This window comes from Mustela putorius, unplaced genomic scaffold, assembly GCF_011764305.1.
Source record: "Mustela putorius furo isolate JIRA1106 unplaced genomic scaffold, ASM1176430v1.1 tig00003853_pilon_pilon_pilon, whole genome shotgun sequence".
In the NCBI taxonomy this organism is placed as follows: Eukaryota; Metazoa; Chordata; class Mammalia; order Carnivora; family Mustelidae; genus Mustela; species Mustela putorius.
Window position 1 is genome coordinate 5,042,926 of NW_025422005.1, and position 23,659 is coordinate 5,066,584.

At 45.8% G+C, this 23,659-nt stretch overlaps 1 protein-coding gene across 15 annotated transcripts in view; it reads left to right on the forward strand.

The window, feature by feature from the left end:
* The window catches only part of CAMTA1 (calmodulin binding transcription activator 1), an 813,334-nt gene that overhangs the window by 764,655 nt on the left and 25,020 nt on the right, over positions 1-23,659 (forward strand). For 11 of the 15 annotated variants that reach the window (XM_045063671.1, XM_045063669.1, XM_045063670.1 and 8 more), the window contains 5 exons: positions 18,243-18,394; positions 20,950-21,146; positions 21,545-21,623; positions 21,807-22,122; positions 22,559-23,082. In XM_045063671.1, coding sequence (XP_044919606.1) covers positions 18,243-18,394; positions 20,950-21,146; positions 21,545-21,623; positions 21,807-22,122; positions 22,559-23,082 — 1,268 coding nt within the window. The remainder of the gene's footprint in view (positions 1-18,242; positions 18,395-20,949; positions 21,147-21,544; positions 21,624-21,806; positions 22,123-22,558; positions 23,083-23,659) is intronic. The other 4 variants (XM_045063674.1, XM_045063676.1, XM_045063673.1 and 1 more) reach the window with 1 other exon arrangement.

Here is a 23,659-nt window from a genome sequence, read left to right on the forward strand (position 1 = left end):
AGCAGCACGGAGGCTTATTACAGTCTTGGCACCGTACTTTGTAAATAGCGTCTTTGCTTTCTGTACTGCCAGGGGTGGCTGCGTTGATAATGCCTGTACGACCTGGCTTGTTGCTTTATTTCAGTAAAGTTCTTTTTGTGTAGTAATAAATTTTAGTTTCAAAAATATCATGGTACCTATAATTTTTTTTAAAGATTTTATTTATTTGACACAGAGAGAGAAATCACAGATAGGCAGAGAGGCAAGCAGAGAGAGAGGGGGGAGGAAGCAGGCTCCCTGCAGAGCAGAGAGCCCAACACGGGGCTTGATCCCAGGGTCCTGGGATCATGACCTGAGCCAAAGGCAGAGGCTTTAACCCACTGAGCCACCCGGGCGCCCCCTTATAATTTTTACATTTTTATCTTGTCTGTTTTTGAGCAAATTTTTAAAGGATGTCTTTATTTGAGACAGATACAGAGCATGAGCAGGCGGAGAGGCAGAGGGAGAGGGAGAAGCCAGCCGAGCCAGGAGATTGATGCGAGATGCGGGGCTTTATTCCAGGGCAATGGGATTGTGACCTGAGCCGAAGCAGACGCTTAACCATCTGAGGCACCCAGGCACCCCAAATTTTGTGTTGTCTTGTAAGCACTGAACATAGAGCATAGCTTTAGACATATGACTTATAGAAAGATCAGTCAACACATTTTTTTAAAGTACCTATTATAAATCAATTGTTAAGCAAATTATAACATTATGACAAATTTGAGAATGATACAGTATAGAAGGAATTTAATCAGAGTGAATGTGCATAGGAGTTAAAGTAATAGTGATGCTTAACTTATCTTTGTAATATTGAAAGTAATGGCACATGGCATAAGTTCTCCCAAATACGTTAAATTAACATTCATCAACTACCAAGATTAATTAGTTTGCATTTTTTTTCACCTTTCAACTTTCACCACTCTCAAATCTGATCCCACTCTCTTAGCCAGCCTTCCCCCGTCTCCCAACAACTACTCAATATTCTAAATTCTCTGAGGCTAACTCAAGTCTTATTAATGAAGCCTTTACCCTCATCTGCCAGCGTAGATTAGCAGCTCTCTGCAGGGCATGTTGTCACCTAGGCTGTCCCCTCCCCTCCCCGGCTGGCGTAGTGCAGTCTGGGGGCTGGAGTTCCATGACTGCTTTTGACAAACAGATTACACGTATGGTGTTGTTTAGTGCACAGAACGAGAAGGATGTGTTTCTCCAGGCTGATTCTTCTTCGTGCACTCCGTTGAGTCTTGCCTGTTAGTCAGTTAGACACAAACACCGCAGGACCTCCCAGGCAGAGCAGTTCTGGGTCTCTAGGGGATTAGGGTTTTCATTCAAGCGGGCTTGAAGAGTCCTGGCCTGTACCAGCGCGAGGTCTCTAGGTCTGCCACCTGAATCATCGTTCTGGCTTTCTTGGGATTGCCCGGACGCTTGCCATCTAGGAACGTGTATGGGTAGGAGCCCTTCGTTGTGAAATAATGCAGGAGGGTGAGCAGCTGTGTTGTTTTTCTGCTCTGCCTCTGAGCAAAGGAGAAGTCTCAGGTAAATCCCCTTATGTCTCTGGATCAGTGCCTTACCTGTGCTCTAAACCTCTTAGGAATGGTTCAGGAGACGAGCAGTCAGCAGCACTGGTTTCTAAAATCAGCGTGCCCTGCGCACGGTAACTGTGGATTTGGGACGTTTTTGTTTCAGGGCGTGTGTGTGTGTGTGTGTGTGTGTGTGTACAGGGATTAGTTCCTTCTGTGGGCCACAGTCAAACGCCGTTGAAAGCCCCTGGATCAGATAGTTCTCGAGCGCTCTTTAAATCTCAGCGTTCTGCACTGACTGTCTTCCATGGGATGTGTTTGTTGCAACAGCTGTTTTACCTAAAGTCGAAGAGCCGAGATACTTCTGCAAGTGTGGAGTTCGACAGCAGATAGGATTCCAGCTCAGCTGGAACTCAGTATACCTTTTTCTGATTTCTTCAGGTAACCAAAATGTTTCAAATGAGTATGACGGCTTATTTCCACCACAGTTTAGCCCATGTTTTATAGGGAGAGTCCAATGATAATTTTGCACAACCGAGGTATATGTAATGAATATTTAATTGAATATTTTTTTATTTGTAAGTGGGAGCAGACTTTCACTATTTCTTTAAAGAAAGGATCCACATTTCAGTTAATAGAGTCACCTTAGACTCCTCTCTTAGCTGCAAGTAACAGAACTCCAACTCAAACTGGCTTATATAAAAAAGGGAATTTATTGACTTCTATGAAGTCCGGTTTTGGAGTTCTCTTCAGGTACAGCTGATTCCAGATGCTCAAGTGATAGCGTTAGGAACTTGTCTTTCCCTCTTGACTCTGCTCTTGTCTACGTTGATTTGATTCTGATTTCCACAGTGCTAGCAAGATGGCCCCCTCAAGGCTCCACGCTTGTATTTTGCCAATTTAGCAAATATCTCCGGGAAGACGGCACATCTTTGCCAGTTGTTCCAGGAAATGTTCTGTTCTTCTTGGCTCAGCTTGACTCATGTGAAGAGGAGGCAGTACCCGCATTATTAGCAAGGCCTTCCTCTCTCTCCCTGGAAACAAGAATGGGGTCAGCACCACCTGAACTACACACAGGGCAGGAGCAGCTCCCAAGGAGCAGCAAGGTGCCGAAGCCCGGGAAGCGGGGAGGGAGGCTAGGCAGGCATACTGGGAGGGACTGGTACTTTTTGATGGTCAGCTTGATAGTCCTATTCCCAAAGAAAGCACCATTCATTCTGAAACCACAGAAGCCCATAATAAAGCCAAGTCCTTGATTTTATTCTCATGGTCTCATTTTAAATGAGAAGACACCAGAACCGTCACCTTTTAATAGGTGCTGACTAACAGTTCCTAGGACCATTTTCAGAAAATATGATTCAAGTCCTTAATATATTATACAGTGTGGTTTGAATAAATCAACAAAGAATTCATTTAAATATCCTTTTGTCTTTTCTAGTGAAAGAAACCATTCATTCTGCTCTAGCCAGATCCATGCCTCTGGCATTTGTGTGCGTGTGTGAAAGATGTTTCATCTAACAGTGTAAAAAATAGGAAGGGTCCAGCCTAAAACTGATGTTGTTCTAAAAATGTATAAGTCAACTGAATGATATTTCTCAGATAAACAGTGCAACAAATGATAGTCTGTTCCCAGGCCAGCCTGAGAAGAAAAACCTTTGATCCCATAATAGATATTCAGCCTTTGCAGGAGAAAAATATTAAAGTAATATATATACTTATGTATATCACATTATAGGCTGTGCAACATTGAACTATATAATCTACATAATATATACTTACATGTTCCCTTGTTTTCATTACTTACACTTTACTTACATGTACTTACATGTTCCCAAACCCATGAAATAATGCACTTTCTGTTTTCATATTTAAGTCGTTGCCCAAATAAAAATAAAGGTACATATAAAATAACTTCAGTAAATGGAAACTTTCTGGCAAAGATTCTTAATGCATAGGGTAGAAGCCAAAATAGTTCTCTGAAATGACAAAGTCTAGCTCCCTAACTTTTTAGAGGAATAAAATTTAAGTTTCTTGATAACAGAACCCTAACATTATTTTTATACATATTCAATTGTAATTACAATCTTATTTTTATTCTCAAGTGGCACAAAGGAAAGAGAAACCCTTCTGAGGCATCTTGAAGGTTGGAACAGTGGAAGGGTCAGAGAGTGGGTTCAAAGGTGGTTATGTGTGTCAGAAGTTGTCTGAAGTGGGACCGACTAGACCATCAGAGGAGGAGGAGTCTTCTAGGAAGGAAAAGGAGATGGGGAGGAAGGGACCTCGGGTCAAACAGCTTCCTCGCCTAGTCCCTGGGGATGTTCCCCCTTAGCCCGCATCGCTGTATCGGGGTCTGTGGCCGGCTGGCGGGGCACGTGGGCCTTGCCTGGGGAGTGAAGAGAAAACCGAGCGTGGGCCAGGAGTGTCCTCACCAGACACGGTCTGTATCAAGACACTCGTTCGGACTAGTTTTAGTTCCCAAACTCTACTGTGGGAACATTAGTTACAGGATATGCTTATAAGAAGCTCCCCCAGCCTCATACAGAAAGGTTCAGATAAGTTTAGGAAACACGCCTACCAGCCCCTCTACCAGCGATTCTCCGTGCGTGTGTGCATGTTCAAGTTCAGAGAAGTCCTCCGTCAAAGAAAGGCACATGTATTTCGTTGTGTTAAACCTAGTTTAACCAGTAATTCAAACACATCTTGACACATTTCGTTTGTACGGTCTGCTCCTGTGGCGTGGGGAGTCTGCGGCGTGCAGTTTGGGAAATGTTTCAGTTGACCTGCAACATCATCCAGAGCCTGGAACTCACGGCCAGCCCCTCCCATGCGTCTGTGAGTCCTGTGATATGGAAGGTACGAGTTTGTACATACGTACTTTTCTAGGAAAGGGCTTGTAGTTTCATCACTAAGAGCCAATATGTGATGAAGGGCAGAAATCACTCGTGATGGGTAACTCTCCTGACAAGGCAAGTCCAGCCTCTCCTGCACATTTTCGGTCTGTGCAGGGACATTACTCAGCAGACGTGGCGTCAGGCAGGGGCGTCAAGCGGTAAACAGGCAGCGGACTAGCCAGTTGCTAGGCTTATTGTCACATAAAGGTAAACACTGGCAGTTACTCTCTTCCCACCAAGAATTGTGGAAGGAAATTACCTGTGCAGGACACCACCTTATCATTAAACGCCAGATATATTTATTCCCAAAGAAGAAGACATGTTATTTTGTCACAGTAAAGAGGTCTGTTTTCAAAGTCGAGAGCCCCTGCCCCACAGAAAAGAAATCCATTGAGAGCTCCTTGATGACAAACTACAAAAAACCAATAAAGTTCAGAAAGCTTTTCCTTCAGGAAACTGAAAACCATCAACTCGCCTACTTTTAAATTTAAAAATCAGGATCATAAAATACTGTTCAGGAGAGAGTGCGCAATAGATAATAGACATGCAAGTAATAGTCAGTCTCCCCTCGACTTACACCAGATCCTCCGAGAGTGCTCAAGTCAGACCACACCCGAGCTTTGTCCACCTGCTTCTGTGGCAGTGTGTGGTGTCTGTTGACCCTAAATGGTGATAAACAGTCTCCGAAGCCCAGTACTGCCTTTGTTGCAAGGACGTCAAAGCCTGTGACATCACATGCTATCGAAAACAACTGACTGTGAACTTGAAACTGCTTTCCATTTTGCTTCCTTTGCCAAGTTCAGCCAAATTTGGGACTCAAATTAACCATGTTGGAGGATCTCATGGGTGTCTTCTGTACAGTAGCTTTACATGAGCTTTATTTTACTTTCCCTGAATCTTGATCTTACCCGATTATTAATTGTAAGCATTTTTGTTAGCCAACCTCAGATAGACGTACCTAGATCTGGGGTTGGTGCCAGTTGGGTGAGAGCAGGGAGGGAAATAAACAGGTTGAGGAAGGATGGGACTAGGGCAGGGAAGAGAAATCAGGAAAAGGAGGAAGGGAGGAGAAAAAGAGATGCTAGGGATGTTTGGGGGTTTTGAGGGACGTTCCCCAAGGTTAGCACCTGCTGCCCTTGGAACTGGTTATTAACCTTTTGTTCCATTATTTTAATACTCCGTGAACCGTTAGACCCACTCTGCTCAGAGTAGAAGGATTAAAGAAGTCTGCTTTGGGGCTTCCTTGAGGATAGCCAGACAAGGCAGCCCCTCAACTCCATGAAATCAAGTTTCATCCCCATGTAGTGGAAAGCATGTATGTTGTTAGCCTTCCCACCTAATCCAAGGGATATTTGAATATAGGCCTCAATAATACATTCATTCAGGCCTCACTGATTTGAAATTTGCAGAAATTTGAAGATTACTCTGGTCCAGGGGTAGAGTACTTATGGGAGATGTAGATCACAAGTGTGGGGGCGAGTGGCACGCAGACCCAGAGGGTAGACGTTGTACGTTACCATGTGGCAGGCAGGGCTGGGAACCACACCGCCTTCTGAGGGATTGTGACACCTCTGGAAAAGAGCTTAATGGTTAAAATTGTTCCAAAAGTCTCGTTTTCTCCCTCAGATATTTTTATTTCTGAAAAAAAGTTTAAAATGGCATAACTTGGATTTTTTTAATGTTTATTTTTCTATTGTCAGAAAGGCCCATGATAAACTGTGAAGTAGTAGTCTTTTTTTTTAAATTTATTTTTTATTTATTTTCAGCATAACAGTATTCATTATTTTTTCACCACACCCAGTGCTCCATGCAATCCGTGCCCTCTATAATACCCACCACCTGGTACCCCAACCTCCCACTGCCCCCCCGCCACTTCAGACCCCTCAGATTGTTTTTCAGAGTCCATAGTCTCTCATGGTTCACCTCCCCTTCCAATTTCCCCCAACTCCCTTCTCCTCTCTAACTCCCCATGTCCTCCATGCTATTTGTTATGCTTCACAAATAAGTGAAACCATATGATGAAGTAGTATTCTTAAATCATTTTATCACTCAAGACCTATTTTTTAATACATCCATTATTTTGAAGTAGTATAGTTGTTTTCTTTAAAATATATGCATTTCAGTCTCTACATTTGGAAATCACATCCTCATTTGTATTTATTCCAGAGTTTTAAAACAATTTAACAGCATTATGAAAAAGTATCATTGTAGTTAACAAAATTTCAAGTTCTAGAACTGAAACCTTTCTATGGAGAATCCAGTTTTACCAAAAAATACATATTTTTGGAACACCTTGGACTTTAACTCTCACGAGTAGGCAAGACAGTTGGGAATGTCTATGCAGATGGCATTCCTGCAATTAGTTCTGAGAGCGAAACATTGCCAACAGCAGTCCTCAAAATAATGGAGAATAAGCTGGACACAGAGAAGGACTCTTCCGGCTAGAATCCCGAACGCATGATTTTTCAGATGTTGAAACTCACCAGGAGCTCAGGGCCAATTAACATTTATTATGATTAGTAAAATTAGCTGAAAGCAGCCATTTTTTTCCCCTCCAGGTACCAGGTAGCACATGTGATTAGCAAAGATTTTTTTTTTTAAGATTTTTACTTTTTTTTTTTTTTTAAAGATTTTTTATTTATTTATTTGACAGAGAGAAATCACAAGTAGATGGAGAGGCAAGATTTTTACTTTTTTAAAAGTAATCCCTACAGCCAGGGAAACCTGGAGATCAAGAGTCATGGGCTCTACTGACTGAACCAGCCAGGAGTCCCAGAGTTTTGGTTTTGTTTTGGTTTTCTTATAGAGTTTTCAACTCCCTCACTGCCACAATATCTCCACCCTGCCCTTGTTTTGGAGCACTACCTCTGAGGTGGAAACTACCAGATATAAGAGTTCTTGGGTACCAGTCTAATTAGATGTTTTGTTTGTTTGTTTCCAAATGTCTGCTCCCTCATACATTCGATGGGATCAGGTAGAAGGTGGCCCCATGAGAAGGGAAGGGACTGTGTTTAGTAACCTGGCTAGAGAAAAGTATACCACAGAAATGACTAATAAAAACATATTTTGTTCTACATAATATCCTTTGCCTTGTTCTCCTACAAACTCACATTTTATAGTTTTAAAAGATTAAATTAAATCACTTATTCAGTAAATCCGTATTGAGGGCCAACTATGTACCAGGCATTCCACAAGACCTTGGAACTATCACATGGACAGAGTGATCGTATCTTCACAGAGCTCACAGGACTTCTCTTTACCTTTACAGCAGACTGAGGTTCTTGAAATAAAGGCTCCTGTCGTACTGGGTTTTGTATCCCTGGTGGTGACCACGACATCGTGAGCTTTCTTGCTCCCTGTTACATCCCCAGAACCAGTGCTGAGTAGTTGTGCCTTGGGAGTGAGGGTTAGCTAGGCATTTGCAGTATGAACTGTTCTAGCCCTAATTCTCCATAGTTCTTCCCCAGGAATTTCAAGTGTTCGAGCATTTTTGTTGTTAAAGCTGAGCACCGCAGATCAACCTCCTGGTGGCTCATTGAAGTCGTCTTGCTTCCTGACACTTCCTGCGCATTTTGTAGCTTTTCTCCACCCTGTCGGGTCTTGGGTGTTAGGATTTTCATCTCCCATTTTCCCACGTGCACTTAAATTTCATCCCCCCGTCACACCTTTGTGTCCAGGGGAGGGAGACGATTGCTCACTTCTGAGTCTCATCACAGGGCTTTTTCTTTAAAGACCTCATTAGTCTTAGTGGTGACATGTTCCCCTGGCCTTCACTCACTTTGCTGTTACTACTTTACAATGTCTCCTGTGCTCGTAGTATACCTGATCGTCCCTGGGTACTGAAACTGTTGTGGCAATGTCCTCCAGCTTTGTTTACTTTTGGAAGCTAGCAGACTTAAAATATTCCACTCTTTTGTAGACAATGAAGGTAGGTAGAGAACCAGCGTCAGAGTTCCTGATTTCCATTGTTCTCACACCAGTTAGCTCTGGTTTCACTGCACTGAACTCCAGTCGGGTCTGCTACAGTATTGCTCGCGCTGTCAGCTCCTGCATAATTCGGGGTGCTCTCCTATGCCGCATGCCACGGCAGCACAGCTGAGCTCCTGGGGTGTACCACTGAGCCTTCGTGTCCTTGGAGAAGAGGTTTGAAATTCTTGCCCTCGTGCACCTCAAGCTCTGGCATGGAAAGAGTTCAAGGGAGAAAGAACTGTACCTTTGATTGGCTCCTCTTGTCACATTTGTTTCCTCCTTGCTGTGAGCTGTTGAGCAAGTCTCCTTGACACGTCCAAGACGCTGCATTCGCGAAGTGTGTGAAACACAGACCAAGGAGAAGAAATATGGATGAAGTGAAGGAAGTCTAAGAAGAATTGCTAATTTCCTTTTGTCTTGGTATATAGAGTTGGAGAGTTTTTAAAAAGTGGAGTATGGCAGTTTTTTTCTGAAGCTAAATTTAGCCGTTGCTTTGGAAAATCAGAGTGGTACAGCTTGTGCCTTATCTCTATCCGGCCCTTACCCTTCCCTCCACACTTGGACATCTTAAATGGCCTGCCGGAGAGGAAGGCTTCGTGTGCTCCAGGGCCCCCATTTATTCTGGGCAGGAATTAAGTGACTTCATTTTCCCTGTCTTTCTGAGCTTCCTAAAAAATTTAGGAGGCTTCCTAAGCAGCAATTGCAGTCCCTACAGAAATAGTTCAAGTCATGCCTCCTTTTGCTTCATCAGCTCTTCCTGCCAGTGCGGCCAAGGGCTGCAAATGGAATGAGAGATGGCCTCTCATTCCCAGTCCAAATAGCAACAGGAGGGCACATGTGCACTTGAGCTACAAATAACGCGTTTTAAAATAGCAGGTGGTATTTGATGATTGCTCCTTCATTCATTTACCTGCCAAGGCAAAACTTTTTCTCCTCCTCTGGCAACCGGACTGGAGGTGGCTCCAATCAAGCAATTGTAGCAACAAGTTCTTGTGCTTGCAGATACTCGTTAGCCGGTCTCCAAGCATTCAGATCCACTCATACTTCATGAGGCTGTTCTAAAAAATCTTTAAGACAATGAAAATTTCATGTTTCTGCAACAACCTACCCCCGACGGACCCCTGATGGACTTGGGAAGCACTTGTGTGACTCATCATAGACATTCCTTCCATGAAGGTATGCTGCCAGCCATGTGTGTTCCACAGACTCCATTTTGCCAGGGAAAAGTGGAAATACATAAAATATACCATGCGAAGCTCAGGACTGCTGCAAAATCCCAGTTTGTGTCCCTAAGGAAGTCAGATATTTCTCAGCTCTCTTGCTAGAGTCTCGCACCAACATGCTGCAGGTACATAATTTCCTTCCCTGAGCCGAAAGGAAGTGGCAGCCGGCCAATTAAACTCGTAGAGCTTTCTCACGTGCTTTCAAGTCAGTTCCATTATGTTTGGATCATCCCAACCACTCTTGCCACGGGAACAAGTGGTAGGCTGCTGCACACTGGTATGCAGCCACCTGGAGTCCCTTGTGGCTAATGGAGGTCACTCAGAGCCCTTGCCCCAGAGTTTGATAACCTCGGCAATAAACTGACCTCCAGAAGAGGTTTAAATTAAAAAATGATGTTCTTTAACATTGACTGAGCACCCACACTATATCTGGTCCCGAGTGCAGACAAGCTCCCTGCTTTCAGAAAGCTCCCTCTAGTAGAAAGGACACATGTAGGAGAACAACTCTACATTTCATTGGCTAAGTACTATTAGGACACAGGGCAAGACATGAAGGCTCACTGGTCATAGTGGAAAGAACGTGGATCTGGAGTCTAGCCTGTGTTCAAATCCCTGCCCTGATACTTATAAGCAGTATGACCTTGGGCAAGCAACACATTTCTGAGCTTCAACTTCTTCATCTGTCAAAGGAAAAGGAAAAGCTTTCTTTTGATTACTTTGAGGACTAGAAATAATACATGTGGATTAATAATAATAAGTATTAATAATTAATATTAATAATAATTAATAATTAGTATTCAGTAATAATACTGAAGTGATGCATGAGCCATGCTCTGAAGAACAGCAGACTCACCAGATGGACTCAGGAAGAAGTTAGCATGACCAAAGGGCTAAGGGCATTTGGACCCCCAATAGATTGAAGAACAGTGAGTGATAAGAGAGTCCCTAAAGAGTAGCCTGAGACAGCAGGTCATGAGTGTTCTATGCTATGCCAGACAGCTTCAGTTTTATTTTGTAGGTCAAAGTTGGGGCGGGGAGTGGGTGAACTTAAGTTTTTTAAACTAGATTATCTGATACAATGTCTGAAACTTCCTCATGTACTGCTCAATACAGCCCTGAAAATTAATAAGTTTCCACAGAGAGGTCATCTAGAGGCAACAGTAGGCACAGCTAAGTGCTGAGAGCCTAGGAAGTCTTGCTAGTAGTTGGTTTCCTGATGGAGACACTTTCTTACATCAGATCCTTAAATACTTGGAATTCTCCACTTTTACAGAAGTAAGCACCAACCTTTCTAAACTTAGAACATGCTGTGGGAAGTCTGACTTCATGAAATTTTCTGCCTCTAAAACTTTGGTATTGCTTAGGAATTTTAAGTTTTTAGGTAAATATTAACTTGGGACATGGTAAAATGAGTCCCTTTGAAGGTTGGGAATCCCTATCAGAGACGAAGAGATGGCCCATGACTGCTGCTGAGCCATGTGACACTTGCATAGCAGCCCTTAAGGAGAGACTGGGACATAGTGAATCCAGCAAAAGAAAAGGGGATATGAACCCCCAATGAATCATTCATTGATCCTCAGGCCAGTGATTGGCTGGAAATGTTTCTTTGACTTCTTCTTGACCTTTGTAATACTCAAAGCTGTTCTGGGATTATGAGTATTTTTTCTGTATGTTTTCTAATATTGTTGTGGGAAACTCTAAGAACTGGATTATATATAGCAAGGTAGTTGGATAAACTATGATGCTATGTTCTATACCTATATTTTTGAGTGACAGAAATTAGACTTACATATTTCTTTATTGTAGTTCAGTACATCAGTGGGATTTCTTTTCAGCATTTAATATATTGGCTTAGTATAGCCAATAGTTACTCCCACCATCATCTTATTGACATCTGAAGTACCCACCAGAAGGCTAGGATGGACACTGCAGTGCTGCGTTAGAGGTGTGGAGCTCAGTGTGGACTCAGTTTATTTCCGTGTATTACAGTGAGATACAGAACAAGTACAGATGTGTCTGCATATATGGGTTACACTTCACATGTGTTTCCTCACTCTGTCCCCTGAGAGGGCCAGGAAGCAGTGACGCCCCAGCAGCAATGAGCACACCCACACCTAGATCTTGGCTTCTAAATGCCATTTGCCAATAAAAGGAACCAGAACTCCTTAGAGATACTGCAGACTCTAGGACTGGGGCAGGTCAAATACAAGTTGAATCGGAGCATTTTCTAATGCCAGAAAGTAAGGAAGTGCCTGAAAAAGAAGGGAAGAGGCTGGGGGTATGTCAAACAGACACAGGAGCCAGCATGAAAGAGCTCCCAAGGTCCAAAGCTGGGACAGTTTGAACAATAAATGAACATAGTATTGGATTATGGCCAAAGTGTAAAGTAAATATACATGAGTTCATATGGATATAAACAAATGGTTGATGAAATAAATTCAGAAGGACAAATCTCCCTTTTAGGAGAACTACAAATAACATATGTGGCTCCCCCACCCATGAAGTAAAACTTTATTCCCTTTTCCTTGAGTGTGGGCTGGACTTACTGACTTACTTGCAAAGAATAGAGTATGGAAAGAGGAAGATGATATCCTTATCATAGAGCAATCTCGCAGACAACACCCTACCCAGAAATCAAGGTCCACATCAGCAGGACATCATACACTACCAGTGTCGTGGGATGAGCACAGCCTCCTGCCTCTGTCATGTTCTTCCTGAAAACTCATGACTCCAGTCCAGTCATTAGAAAACATGAAGCAACTTGAACAGAGGGACATCTACAGAGCATGTGACCAGTGCTCCTCCAAATCGTGACTGTTGTGGAACTAAGAGCTAGAGAGAAGATCATCTCATCCAAGGAGAGAGAGGGTATGCTGTCTGCAGCTGGATCCCCGCCCCAAGAAAGTACCTTACTTCCATCGGCGAGTCTATTTCAAGTCTATGGTTGAATTAGTAGTGATGCTACTGAGTGTCTGTGTTTTGAAAGACGAAGGTACCGTGGATGTAAGTAGGCAAAGTAGGCAAAGGTTTCTGGGAGTGCCACGATCTTTGCAAGTCATCCGTAAATCTAACATTATTCAAAAAAAAATTTTAATGCATTTTTTAAAGATTTGAGTTATTTGAGAGAGCAAGCAAGCACATGAGTGGGGGTGGGGAGGCACAGAGGAAGAGAAGCAGACTCCCCATTGAGCATGGAGCCCAACTCGGAGCTCTATGCCAGGCCTCTGAGATCATGACCTGAGCCACCCAGGTGCCCCTAAAATGTATTTTTTTTCCCATAGAGTCCCATCATTTCGAAGAGTCCCATCAATATAACTGGGTCCCAGGTCAAGAATTGCTCAGAGTGAAGAAAGCCTCAACGCTTTAAAAAATTTCGCATGAGTTTATCTCATCCCCACAAAAACAATAGGATAGTGATATCCCCTCTTTACACATGAGGAAATTGAGATGCAAAGTGGTCATTTTTTTAAATCGTGCAGCAACAGGATTAAATTGAGAACTGTCTCTACTCCTTTGCTCCTTCCACTCCATCATAGCTGCCCAGTCTAAAAATGCCACTTCTGCTCAAAAGGGGATAGAGAACAGGCTCAGGAAGAGGCCGACTGTATTTCTAGCCAGACTGCTGCTGCAGAGCGATCAGGATTACTTACTTTCCGTCTGGGGCACAGGCACGTGTGTGTGTGGGTCTTGAATGTCATGGGAAGGAATTGCTGTGCAGTGGTCCAATGCCCTTGTTCCCTGAAACCACGCAGGTGACTAGATCACTGCAGAGACAAGCAAGACACAAAGACAAGACACAAAGCCCCAGCTGGTCAGCTGAGAGAAGTGAGCACCGAGGAGGTAAGATTTGATGGGAGTGATCAAGGAGCGTCTGATTCGTTACAGACAGCGGTGCAGGGGGGCGGATTTTAAATAGTTTTCAAGTTTTGTCCCATCTTAATTGGCTGTGTACATGAGAAGAAAGTATGCAACCTGGTGTTGTTGACAGAGCCAGTGTGGACGGAGTTGGCATGGTTTCCTTGAGGTCGCCCCTCGTGCGCCCATGCTGGGCAGCAGCCCGCGCATCTGCTCAAGCGGGGAGTTCTTGGACCATTCCTTCACGAGCACTCCGGTGGAGAGAGGATTCATTCCGGTGCGGGGAGGTGGGGTCTTACAGCTGTGGCTCCTGAATGTGGCCGCAGACCAGAAGCATCAGCATCATCTGAGACCTTCCTAGAAGTGCAAACCTCTGGGCCTCACCCACACCTCCTAGGGAAAACCAACTAACCCTAGGACTAGGGCCCACCCCATCGGTCTGGTGATTCAGATGCCACCTAGCATGTGAGCCGCCGAGGAGGGGAAGCCTCCTGTGAGGGCGGCCTCCGTCGGCAGTGAGGAACGAGCACCGTGGCTAGAGCCTGCGGACACTCAGCCACAGGAGAGATGCCCACACACACGCTTCTGCTCCAGGAGAAGTGGACCAGTGCTTGGCCCTCACCTGGGCCCGGTCTTCAGAGCCAGGAGGGGAAGGGGAAGAGTGGGAGAACGTTTCTGTGGAAGCAGCGTTTTGTTTGGTGAGATGGAGCCCTAATCCTTCTCGACAGGAATGGAAAGCTGGGGACGGCCAGGTGGGAGCTCAGGCTGGAACAACTGCCTTCCCTTGCTTGGGCATCAGGAGTGTAAGGTGCTCATGGAAGCAGGGCCTCCTGGCACAGTTTTGTGTGGTCCAGTGCCCACGGGGGAGTAGTTGGGTTGCTCACTCACACTGTCCTAAGGACACGGGGCTTGGAATCCCTCAAAGCTGAGTCATTGTTGGCTTTGTTTGAAATGTCACAGGTGAGCGCTGAGGCCAAGTTTATCAGCCCCCTAGGTCTACAGATTATTGTTTTCTCTCTTCTCCCTCCTCCCTCCTACATATTAATTCATATTATTGAGACTGCAGAAATTATTTTTTGGCCAGCTAATGGGGGCAAGGACATCTTCACTAGTGTCCAAGTCATCCCCAGTGCTTGGTACATAGTAGGTGCTTGATAAACATTTGTGCATGATTAAATGAATCTGAAATCAGCTTTTTTACTCTGTCATCAGATTTTTTTTTTTTTTTTTTTTTTTTTGCTTCTCAGTAATTATATTCCCTTTATCCCATGGCCATACATAATATACAATGGAGGCTCTGCCTTTGCCAAGTATTTTAAAACATTTTACAACAGTTTCCGCACCATCGTCAGACTGTAAAACCCAAACAAGCCTACGGTTGTTGCTTTTGACTGGCTAGGAACAGAGACGTGAAGACCCTCCCTTCATCCCTCTGAGTCAGCTCTGTGGACAGAGCAGGGGCTGGCCGCGCTCAGAGGAGAGGAAGTGGGATCAGAAGGCTCTGGTGATTCTCCGTCAACACGGTACAGCAGGCCTGTATGCTACCGGATGCCCGCTCGGTCGTTCCCATTTGAGGTTGTTTCTTATTTTAATTATCACTACCTTCCCTCTTTGGAGTTGAGAGGCTCAGAGATCCCATTATGCGTGATATAATTTTGTTAAGAGGCAAATAATTGCTTCTGAGTGTCTTCATGAAGTGCTTCTCAGAGCAGCTTAATCACGTGAGAGAGCCAAGTGCATGGTTTGCCGTGGGGACAGTGCTGAACAGCCCAGAACAGAAGCCGGGACCTCGGTGGCCGTCACGGGGCTGGAACTCTTCATGTCTTGATCTGGAGACACCATGGGGCGGGGCCCTCCCATGTTAGGGAGGGTCTGTCCCTGCAGCGTCTACGGGCAGGCAGGAGAGGCCGTCCTCACTGCGACAGGGCACCTGCCGGGACAGAGCCATCTCCCCGGGCCAGGTGGCGGGCCAGGCGCCCCACAGCACCCCACTGAGGCAGAGCACAGCCGGATACTGCTCTCTCTGCCCTTCCACCCCTGTGCGTGACACGGAAGGTTAATACCTGCGCCAAACAAGTGCTCGAAACCAGCGAAATGGGTTGTGAACACTCGTCTGGTGGGTGCCAGATTCGGGGGCTGCAGAAGAAATCCTCAGTAGGCGGCTAGAGCAGCTTCCCCCGTCTCAGTGGGCTGCGTGTCTGTGAGCAGATGCATGGCGCGATGGGGAAGAAGCAGGGACAAGGGCCACGAGGCAACCCTGCCATTCAACTGGGGGTCACACTGATTGAAAGGGAGGATTCTTAGTTTATATTTGGCTCCACATAAAGGAGTCCTGCATTCTGCAAAGTGTCCCTTTTCTGAGGGAGAGGGCATGGAATACGGATTCTGGTACCACGCCCTGAAGGCGGGAGGGTCGCGTGATGGCAAGGACCATGCACGGTACATCACACGCAGACTCGGTACTTCCTGTAGGTGACGGGCCACGGACATGCTCAGCACAGGGGCCTCGGTGTTTGTCGTTTCTGTGTGTATGTGTGCAGTGGGCACCGAGACGTTCTCTTTCACTTTTAAAGGGGGAGGATGTTTCTTTCAGTGTTGTTCCTGGAAATAGCTTTATTAGAAGATAATATCATGATCTTTAAAAAGCAGTCTTCCTCCTCTGGCTTTGTGGTTTAGTAAAGTGGAATCCATTGGACAGCAGTCTCAAAAATTTTCCTGTGAAACAGGTATTTACTGTCGTGTTATTGTAAGAAAAAGTTCTCTTTCCTAGGGTAACACTAATTCTGCGCATCTTTTCCCACAACCTCTCCCTCCTATTGGTGTCATGTAGGAGTTAAGCTCCCTGCTTCAGCCCCAGAGAGATTAGTTGTCTTGTGCCTCAGTTTCCTCCTCTGTGAAAAGAGGGTGAGAACAGTACCTACCTCACTATTCTTAGGGAGAGTAAGTACATGGGTTAATATTTATAAAATGATCAAAATGGTGACTGGCACACGGGAAACTTTCCGTAAGTGTTGGCCCTGCCCATTGGTTTATTTCTTATAGAATTACTCACCGGTGTTGGGATTTACAGTCAGGCTGGCCAGGTGTGCTGATAAAATACTCCTGTCCTGAATCCTTCCTTTCCGTGATTCGGGTGGTTGTATTTGAAAACAGTTCTGCCATGAACCATTTGGGGCCAAATAGGTTTGTCCCCACTGCTTAGTCAATTCCTCAAGACAGTTAACTCCCTTGTCAGAAGATGATGATGACATGGAACTGATGTGTTCTGCGCATTTGCACATACTCAGTCCTCACAACAGCCCTGATATAAGTATAGTTACTATCCCCAATGAAGAGTTGAGGAAACTGAGGCAGTAAAGGTTTTGTTCAAAGCTATGCGACTCTTCTGTGGCATAGCCAGGGTTCTTAACTGTGTACTGTCTGGTCAGAGCCCCCTCTCCAGGTCTACACCCTGTTCTTTGCTGTGGTCTGACCCCCTGCCTTCTGCTTCTTGAATACTCTGCCTCAGGGCCTTTGTATCTGCTAGTAACTCACACAGTTCTTGCAGACCTGGCTCCTTTTGGTTCTGGTCAAACTCAAGTGTCGCCTCTCCTGACTTATCTGAGTTCTAGCCCCCCTCTGTCGTTTCTTGTCATATTATCCTGGTTGAGGCCCCTACTCGAGCAGGAAGAGGCCTTTTCTGATGGGTTTACTACTAAATACCTGACGCAGCATTATTTAGAATTTGTTGAATGAATATAGGTGCTAACGACTTTAATAATGGTCTTAGCTCCTTTTCTTATGTATGCATGCAGCCCAAATTGTGATATGCATGTGTGTGCACGTGTATGTGGGTATAAATGTATGAATGTGGAGAGAGAGAGAGTCTAATCTTAGCAGTGTGGTACAGAAGCACAGACTTCGAGTTACAGTCCTAGGCACAGCGGGAATGGCCTGGTGTTTTTCCTATGTAAAGGTAGAACACTTGGTCGTATCGGTCTTGACTGTCACGTGTTAAAGGAAATGCGTGAGGGTCTCAGCCAGTGAATGACCAACAAAATCTTTTTTTCCTGTGTTTGGGTTAAACAGATAATACTCTTAAAAAATACATGTGTATATGATTTATTCACACACACTGCTTCTACATCCTGACACACACATCTTCCTTTCTTCCGCGGGTTTGAATTAAACTGGACTCATTTCGTTTATTTGTTCTGGGGGCTTACCCATCAGATCTCTCCAAGGCTCCCACCGGAATTTGGCAAGGGAAATGGGGATAGCAGCGACGTGAAACCAGGACTTGAACAGAAAGGGATTTTCTCTTCCTTTAGCGGAGAACTCTGAGCTGCTGTAGATGCTGCAAGTCTTGTGGGAGGTGTCGGGCTGAGTCCGGTGTCGAAGTCTGGCCCGGGGCAGACCTCTGTGGCCGTGTTAGGCTGACGGCAGTCCTGCAGGCTTGCCGAGGCCCCACGTCGACCGCTCGTCTCGGGAGCACAACCTCACTCTTCTCTGTTCTGCCCTAGACAACCAGTTCAGGATGTCCATCCTGGAGCGCCTGGAGCCGATGCTCGTCTCTGGAGCACAACCTCACTCTTCTCTGTTCTGCCCTAGACAACCAGTTCAGGATGTCCATCCTGGAGCGCCTGGAGCAGATGCTCGTCTCGGGAGCACAACCTCACTCTCCTCTGTTCTGCCCTAGACAACCAATTCAGGATGTCCATCCTGGAGCGCCTGGAGCAGATGCTCGTCTCGGGAGCACAACCTCACTCTCCTCTGTTCTGCCCTAGACAACCAGTTCAGGATGTCCATCCTGGAGCGCCTGGAGCAGATGGAAAGGAGGATGGCGGAGATGACGGGGTCCCAGCAGCACAAGCCGGGCAGCGGAGGAGGCGCCAGCGGAGGGGGCAGCGGGACTGGGAACGGAGGGAGCCAAGCTCAGGTACCAGCCTGCGCTGACCGTCGCCTCCCGTCTCGTGTGTGTCTTACTGATCAGGGAAGCAGTGGGTCGCAAGTCCTCTGTCCGCTACTGGTGTCATTCCTGGGCTAGTCCCAGAGAGTGCTTCATAATCCTGTGCCCCGCAGTAGTAAGATCTGTGTAATAGCAAAGAAGCCTCGAACTGTGGACCTTCCCAGGTGTTGACCTCCTGGAGCCTTAAATCACTGCTGCTGATCTCAGAACTCACCGCTGCCGCCGGGCGGAGGGAGCGGAGGGATCCAGGGAAGAAGTAGGCCTGATGGTGACTCAGAGTTCAGTCGGAATCTATTCTCTATTCCATATTCCATATTTATGTTAAGTATAAATACGAAACATAATTGAAATCAGTAATTCAGAAACCTTTTATAAACTCGAGAGACCAGCATGAGGACCCAGAGAAACTGTCTCTGTAATTATTTGATGGAACAGCATTATCCGTTCTATCCTGTTTCACATATGCTTTTTCATAGCTTCCAAGAAGAATTTGCCAAATATAGGGAAATTACTAGATATTTTTTTAGAGTCCCATTAGTCTTAGAAGCCTTACAGAAATTTCACTGAGGGGCGCCTGGGTGGCTCAGTTGGTTGAGCGACTGCCTTCGGCTCAGATCATGATCCCGGACTTCCAGGATCGAGTCCCGCATCGGGCTCCCAGCTCCTTGGGGAGTCTGCTTCTCCTTCTGACCTTCTTCTCTCTCATGCTCTCTCTCACTCATTCTCTCTCAAATAAATAAAATCTTTAAAAAAATAAAAGAAATTTCATTGAGGGTCTTTATTTTGAGAAAATAAAGTGCATTTAGGATCTTCATTTTAGGATCTCATTCATTTGAGAAATTTCTGGACAGAAATTAGTTTTCAGGAGACCCTGGAGACAAATTGAAGGGAACAGAGAGTGTTCCTATCTCTTCTACTGAGTTACTCCCCGCAAACTTCAGGTCGCCATCCTTTTTTTCTTCAAGATGAATGATGTTTTCCTCTAAATTTTAAATTTAGATTTTAAATTTAATTCTAATTTTAATCTAGTAGGCCACACCCAAGAAACTAATCTCTTTTTCCTTGAGTTTTCTTCTTTCTCACCCCTCTTCAGAAATGAAAAGGAAGGACTTGGCACACAGTGAAGTATCATCAAGGCTACTGTAGGCTTCTTTTTCACCTGTACTCCTAAATTTTAAGAAAGAAATCATGATTCTTTGGCATATCTCGTGACTCAGATAAGAGCTTCCCATGAAAACCTTTTCCTTTTACCAACAACGGTTGGGTGGTAATGTCTTCTTAGCGACTTACCCTTCAATAACTGTCCTAGTAGGTCTGCGTCCATATTAACTGCTCTGAAAGACCCTTCCGTCAGTCTAGGTTGGCTTCAATAACATACCTGTGTCCACCCTTCATGATAAAGATGCGGCTGTTTTTGTTAATGCAAAAAAAAAAAGAAAAAAAAATTTCCTCCTCGCTCACTGACCGTAACTTCCCTGGGCTTATGAAGGTGTCTGGTATGTGTCGGTGGCTCTGCCTGGGCCTTTTGAGGCAAGATCATTGTACTGCAGGTCAGGCTCACCCACCTGAGCTCTTTTCAGATATTTTGACAGCCCAAGCGAGGATGACAGTGTATCTATCATCTGCCTTTTCATTTTTGTAGGCATTTTCCCCCCAGACCTAAAAGTAAAAAAACAAAACAAAACAAATGAGAAGCAACAATATTTCTATAGTAATTGAATTTTGTAGGCTTTCTTACTGGGGTTGGCGGGGGGACACTTTTTAAATAATTCCAGAGGTGAGAATCAGGCCAGAAGTATCATCTATATGGGGGGAAGGTTCAGCAGAGAGCTGCCATCACAGAGACTCAGACAAACCGTTGAGGGGACCGAGTTTGATTTTATTTTTCTTGCTTTACAACTGAATCAAGAGAAGAAAGCCACAGTTGAAATTCATGAATTTCTCTTTTCTGTGTACCTCTATTGTTATTAATAACCCTTAAATTTCAGGATCTCTAATGCTTTCCCCAAAGGATGGGATCATTAATGGATTTTTTAAAGTGTTTCTTTGGGGGAAAAAATCCCCTTTTGAGTGACTTAGTTCTCCTTAAGGAGGAGCCAGCGAGGCAGAGGTCCAGGTGTATCCCCAGCGGCAAGAACTGGGACGGCTTCCCTGCCTTGCTCTCCTGCCAGTCCATGGTCTACATCAGGAACGTCAACTGGAGGCTGGTGGCACCTTTTTTTCCTGTCAAGAGGCGCTTTCCCCGAGATGGAGCAGTGCGATGTTCATGATACGTGTCAGCTGTGGTGGACAGACTCTGGTGTTCTCCGAGTGATGGAAAACTACCCCACGAGCGTGGCCGTGTGCTGCTGAGCTGAACCGAGCACATGCTAGTCTCCGTTCCACGGTGCCTCTTTATGTGCCCTTTGCTGTTTCCCAGCACGGGCGGCTGGTCGTAAAGCATTTGTTTCTCCTGCATGAAGAGGCTGACTTGGTCAGGAGAGGCCCTTGGTCCTTAGTTGTTAACACGGGCTTCCTCCTTCTAGTGCGCTTCTGGCCCTGGGACGCTGGGGAGCTGCTTCGAGAACCGTGTGGTGGTCGTGTGTGAGAAGATGATGAGCCGAGCCTGCTGGGCCAAGTCCAAGCACTTGATCCACTCGAAGACCTTCCGTGGGATGACCCTCTTGCACCTGGCTGCCGCGCAGGGCTACGCCACCCTCATCCAGACCCTCATCAAATGGCGGTAAAGCTGGGCCGTGTGCCGCTGGGGCTCATCCCTGCCGGTCCCTGCCCGTCCCCTTGCTGTGTCCTCCTTAGTGTTTTCCCTGGGAGAGAGAGATCCTGCCAGTCAGTGAGCACCGCCATGGCGGTGGAGCAGAGGGCTTTCTCTGAGGACAGTTCCCCAGGGAATTTTAGGAACTTCCGCCCAAGAAATGTGGGCCTGTGGTACTAACTCAAGGTTGCACTTCTCTTTCCTCCGGACTGCTGGTCCAAACCATGCTATGAAATTAGGGGCTCTGTTTCCTCACATCAGGGATGCTAAGTGCCCACTATGGTTTCATCTTTGTGGGTTTTATAAGGTTCTGGTGTCTTTCTTGAACAGGATTAATTGTGCATAATTTCTGGTGCCGTCCCTTACAGCACAAAGCATGCAGACAGCATTGATTTGGAACTGGAAGTTGACCCCTTGAATGTGGACCACTTCTCCTGTACCCCTCTGGTAAGGAATAGGTTCATTTGTTCCTGAACTCTTTTTAACCGGCATAGGGATATGGTGACATTTTTATGCCCCCGCTGAGATTGCCAACAAGGACCGGTTTGTCACTTGGTAGCAATAGCAGAAACAGAATATGTTTTTTAACTTGTACTGAGAAAACTTGCTTTCTGTTTTGCTGTTTTCTAGATGTGGGCCTGTGCTCTAGGGCACTTAGAAGCGGCCGTCGTTCTGTACAAGTGGGACCGTCGGGCCATCTCTATCCCTGACTCCCTAGGAAGGCTACCTTTGGGGATTGCCAGGTCAAGGGGTCATGTGAAATTAGCAGAGTGTTTGGAGCACCTGCAGAGAGATGAACAGGCACAGCTGGGGCAGAACCCCAGAATGCACTGTCCTCCGAGCGAGGAGCCCAGCACGGAGAGCTGGATGACCCAGTGGCACAGCGAAGCCATCAGCTCTCCAGAAATACCCAAAGGAGTCACCGTTATTGCAAGCACCAATCCAGGTAAACATTCAAAATTATTACGTCTCAGACCTTGACAGATTTCCCATTCGCTTTCATGCAGCTACCCTCAGAAAATCTGTAGGATATTCACGTACATTTAAGGGTTTGGTTTTTGGTTTTCTGTTTTTGTTTTTTCTGTTTTCGATTTTTCTTTTAGCTCTAAGAGTGCCTACTGCTCCCCCTTCCCTTCCCAAAAATAAATGCAGAAAGTAGCAAAAAAAAAAAAAAAAATGTGTCCGTTCAAGAAAGAAATACAAACTTTAGAAGAGGACTATTTGAATATAGTATATTCTGCTGGGGAATATTTAAGTGTTAGGGACAGGTCTTGAGTTCCGGCTTTGCACTTTGTGTCTCTCAGGCATAGAGAAAGTGTTAATTCTTTAAGATTCCTAATTTTATCGCCTGTCCTGACTATCCTTTCTACTGTACTTTTCAGAGCTGAGAAGACCTCGTTCTGAACCCTCTAATTACTACAGCAGTGAGAGCCACAAAGATTATCCAGCTCCCAAAAAGCATAAATTGAACCCTGAGTACTTCCAGGCAAGGCAGGAGAAGCTGCTGTCCACTGCACTGAGTCTGGAACAGCCAAATATCAGGAAGCAGAGCCCTAGTTCTAAGCAGTGTGTCCCCGAGACAATCAGCCCCAGTGAAGGAGTGAGGGACTGCATCCGGGAAACCTCCCCTCCCACTCCAGAGACTGCAGGATTCCAAGCCTCTGGATCTCAGCCTGTAGTAAAGTGGAATTCCAAAGGTCTTTACATTGGTGTGTCTACAGTACAGGTGACTGGAAATCCGAAGGGGACCAGTGTAGGAGAGGATGCAGCACCTTCACAGGTGCGTCCTCGGGGGCCCACGAGTGTCCTGATGATGGCTAACAGAGAGGTGGTGGATTCAGAGATGGGGTCCTACCGCGATAGCGCAGAGCGCGCGGAATGCTCACAGCCCATGGATGAGATACAGGTAAGCGCAGACAAGGTAAGCCCGTTGAGGCCGGGCCGTCTGTATCGCTCCCTCCATCCTTACGGCCCGTTTCCCAGGCCATGCGATTTGCTCGCCAGCAGAGGGCTAGAGGTGCGGTCTTACACGGAAGAGTGGTGGAGTATCTTCTCTGTGGGCCACGTTTTCATTCAGCAACTCAAATGTTGTTTGAATGGGGCCTGAACACCAGTGACCTGGGGCTCAGCAAAGCCTTCCCTCTTCACACCAGCTCCTCAGAGCTCTCACTCGGGGCCCTCCGGTGGTCTCCTGCTTCCCTCCCACGTCCGGGGAGACTGGAGAGTTTAACAGAGTCACCGCCCAGTCACTGCTAGAACAGGAGGCCTGTGGCTAGAATTTGAATGACCTAAGTGATCCAAAGAGCACAGCTGTCATCTGGCCACCGTTAAGGCGTATGCGGCATGGGGCTCTTGAGGTGCAGGGAAATAACCCTGAAGCGGATAATTGTGCTTCTCATACACCTAGGCACTCCAGAATCATGTTGGGACATTAAATTTGCAATAGACTATGAGAGGATAGACTGCAGTAAACTGGAGGTTAA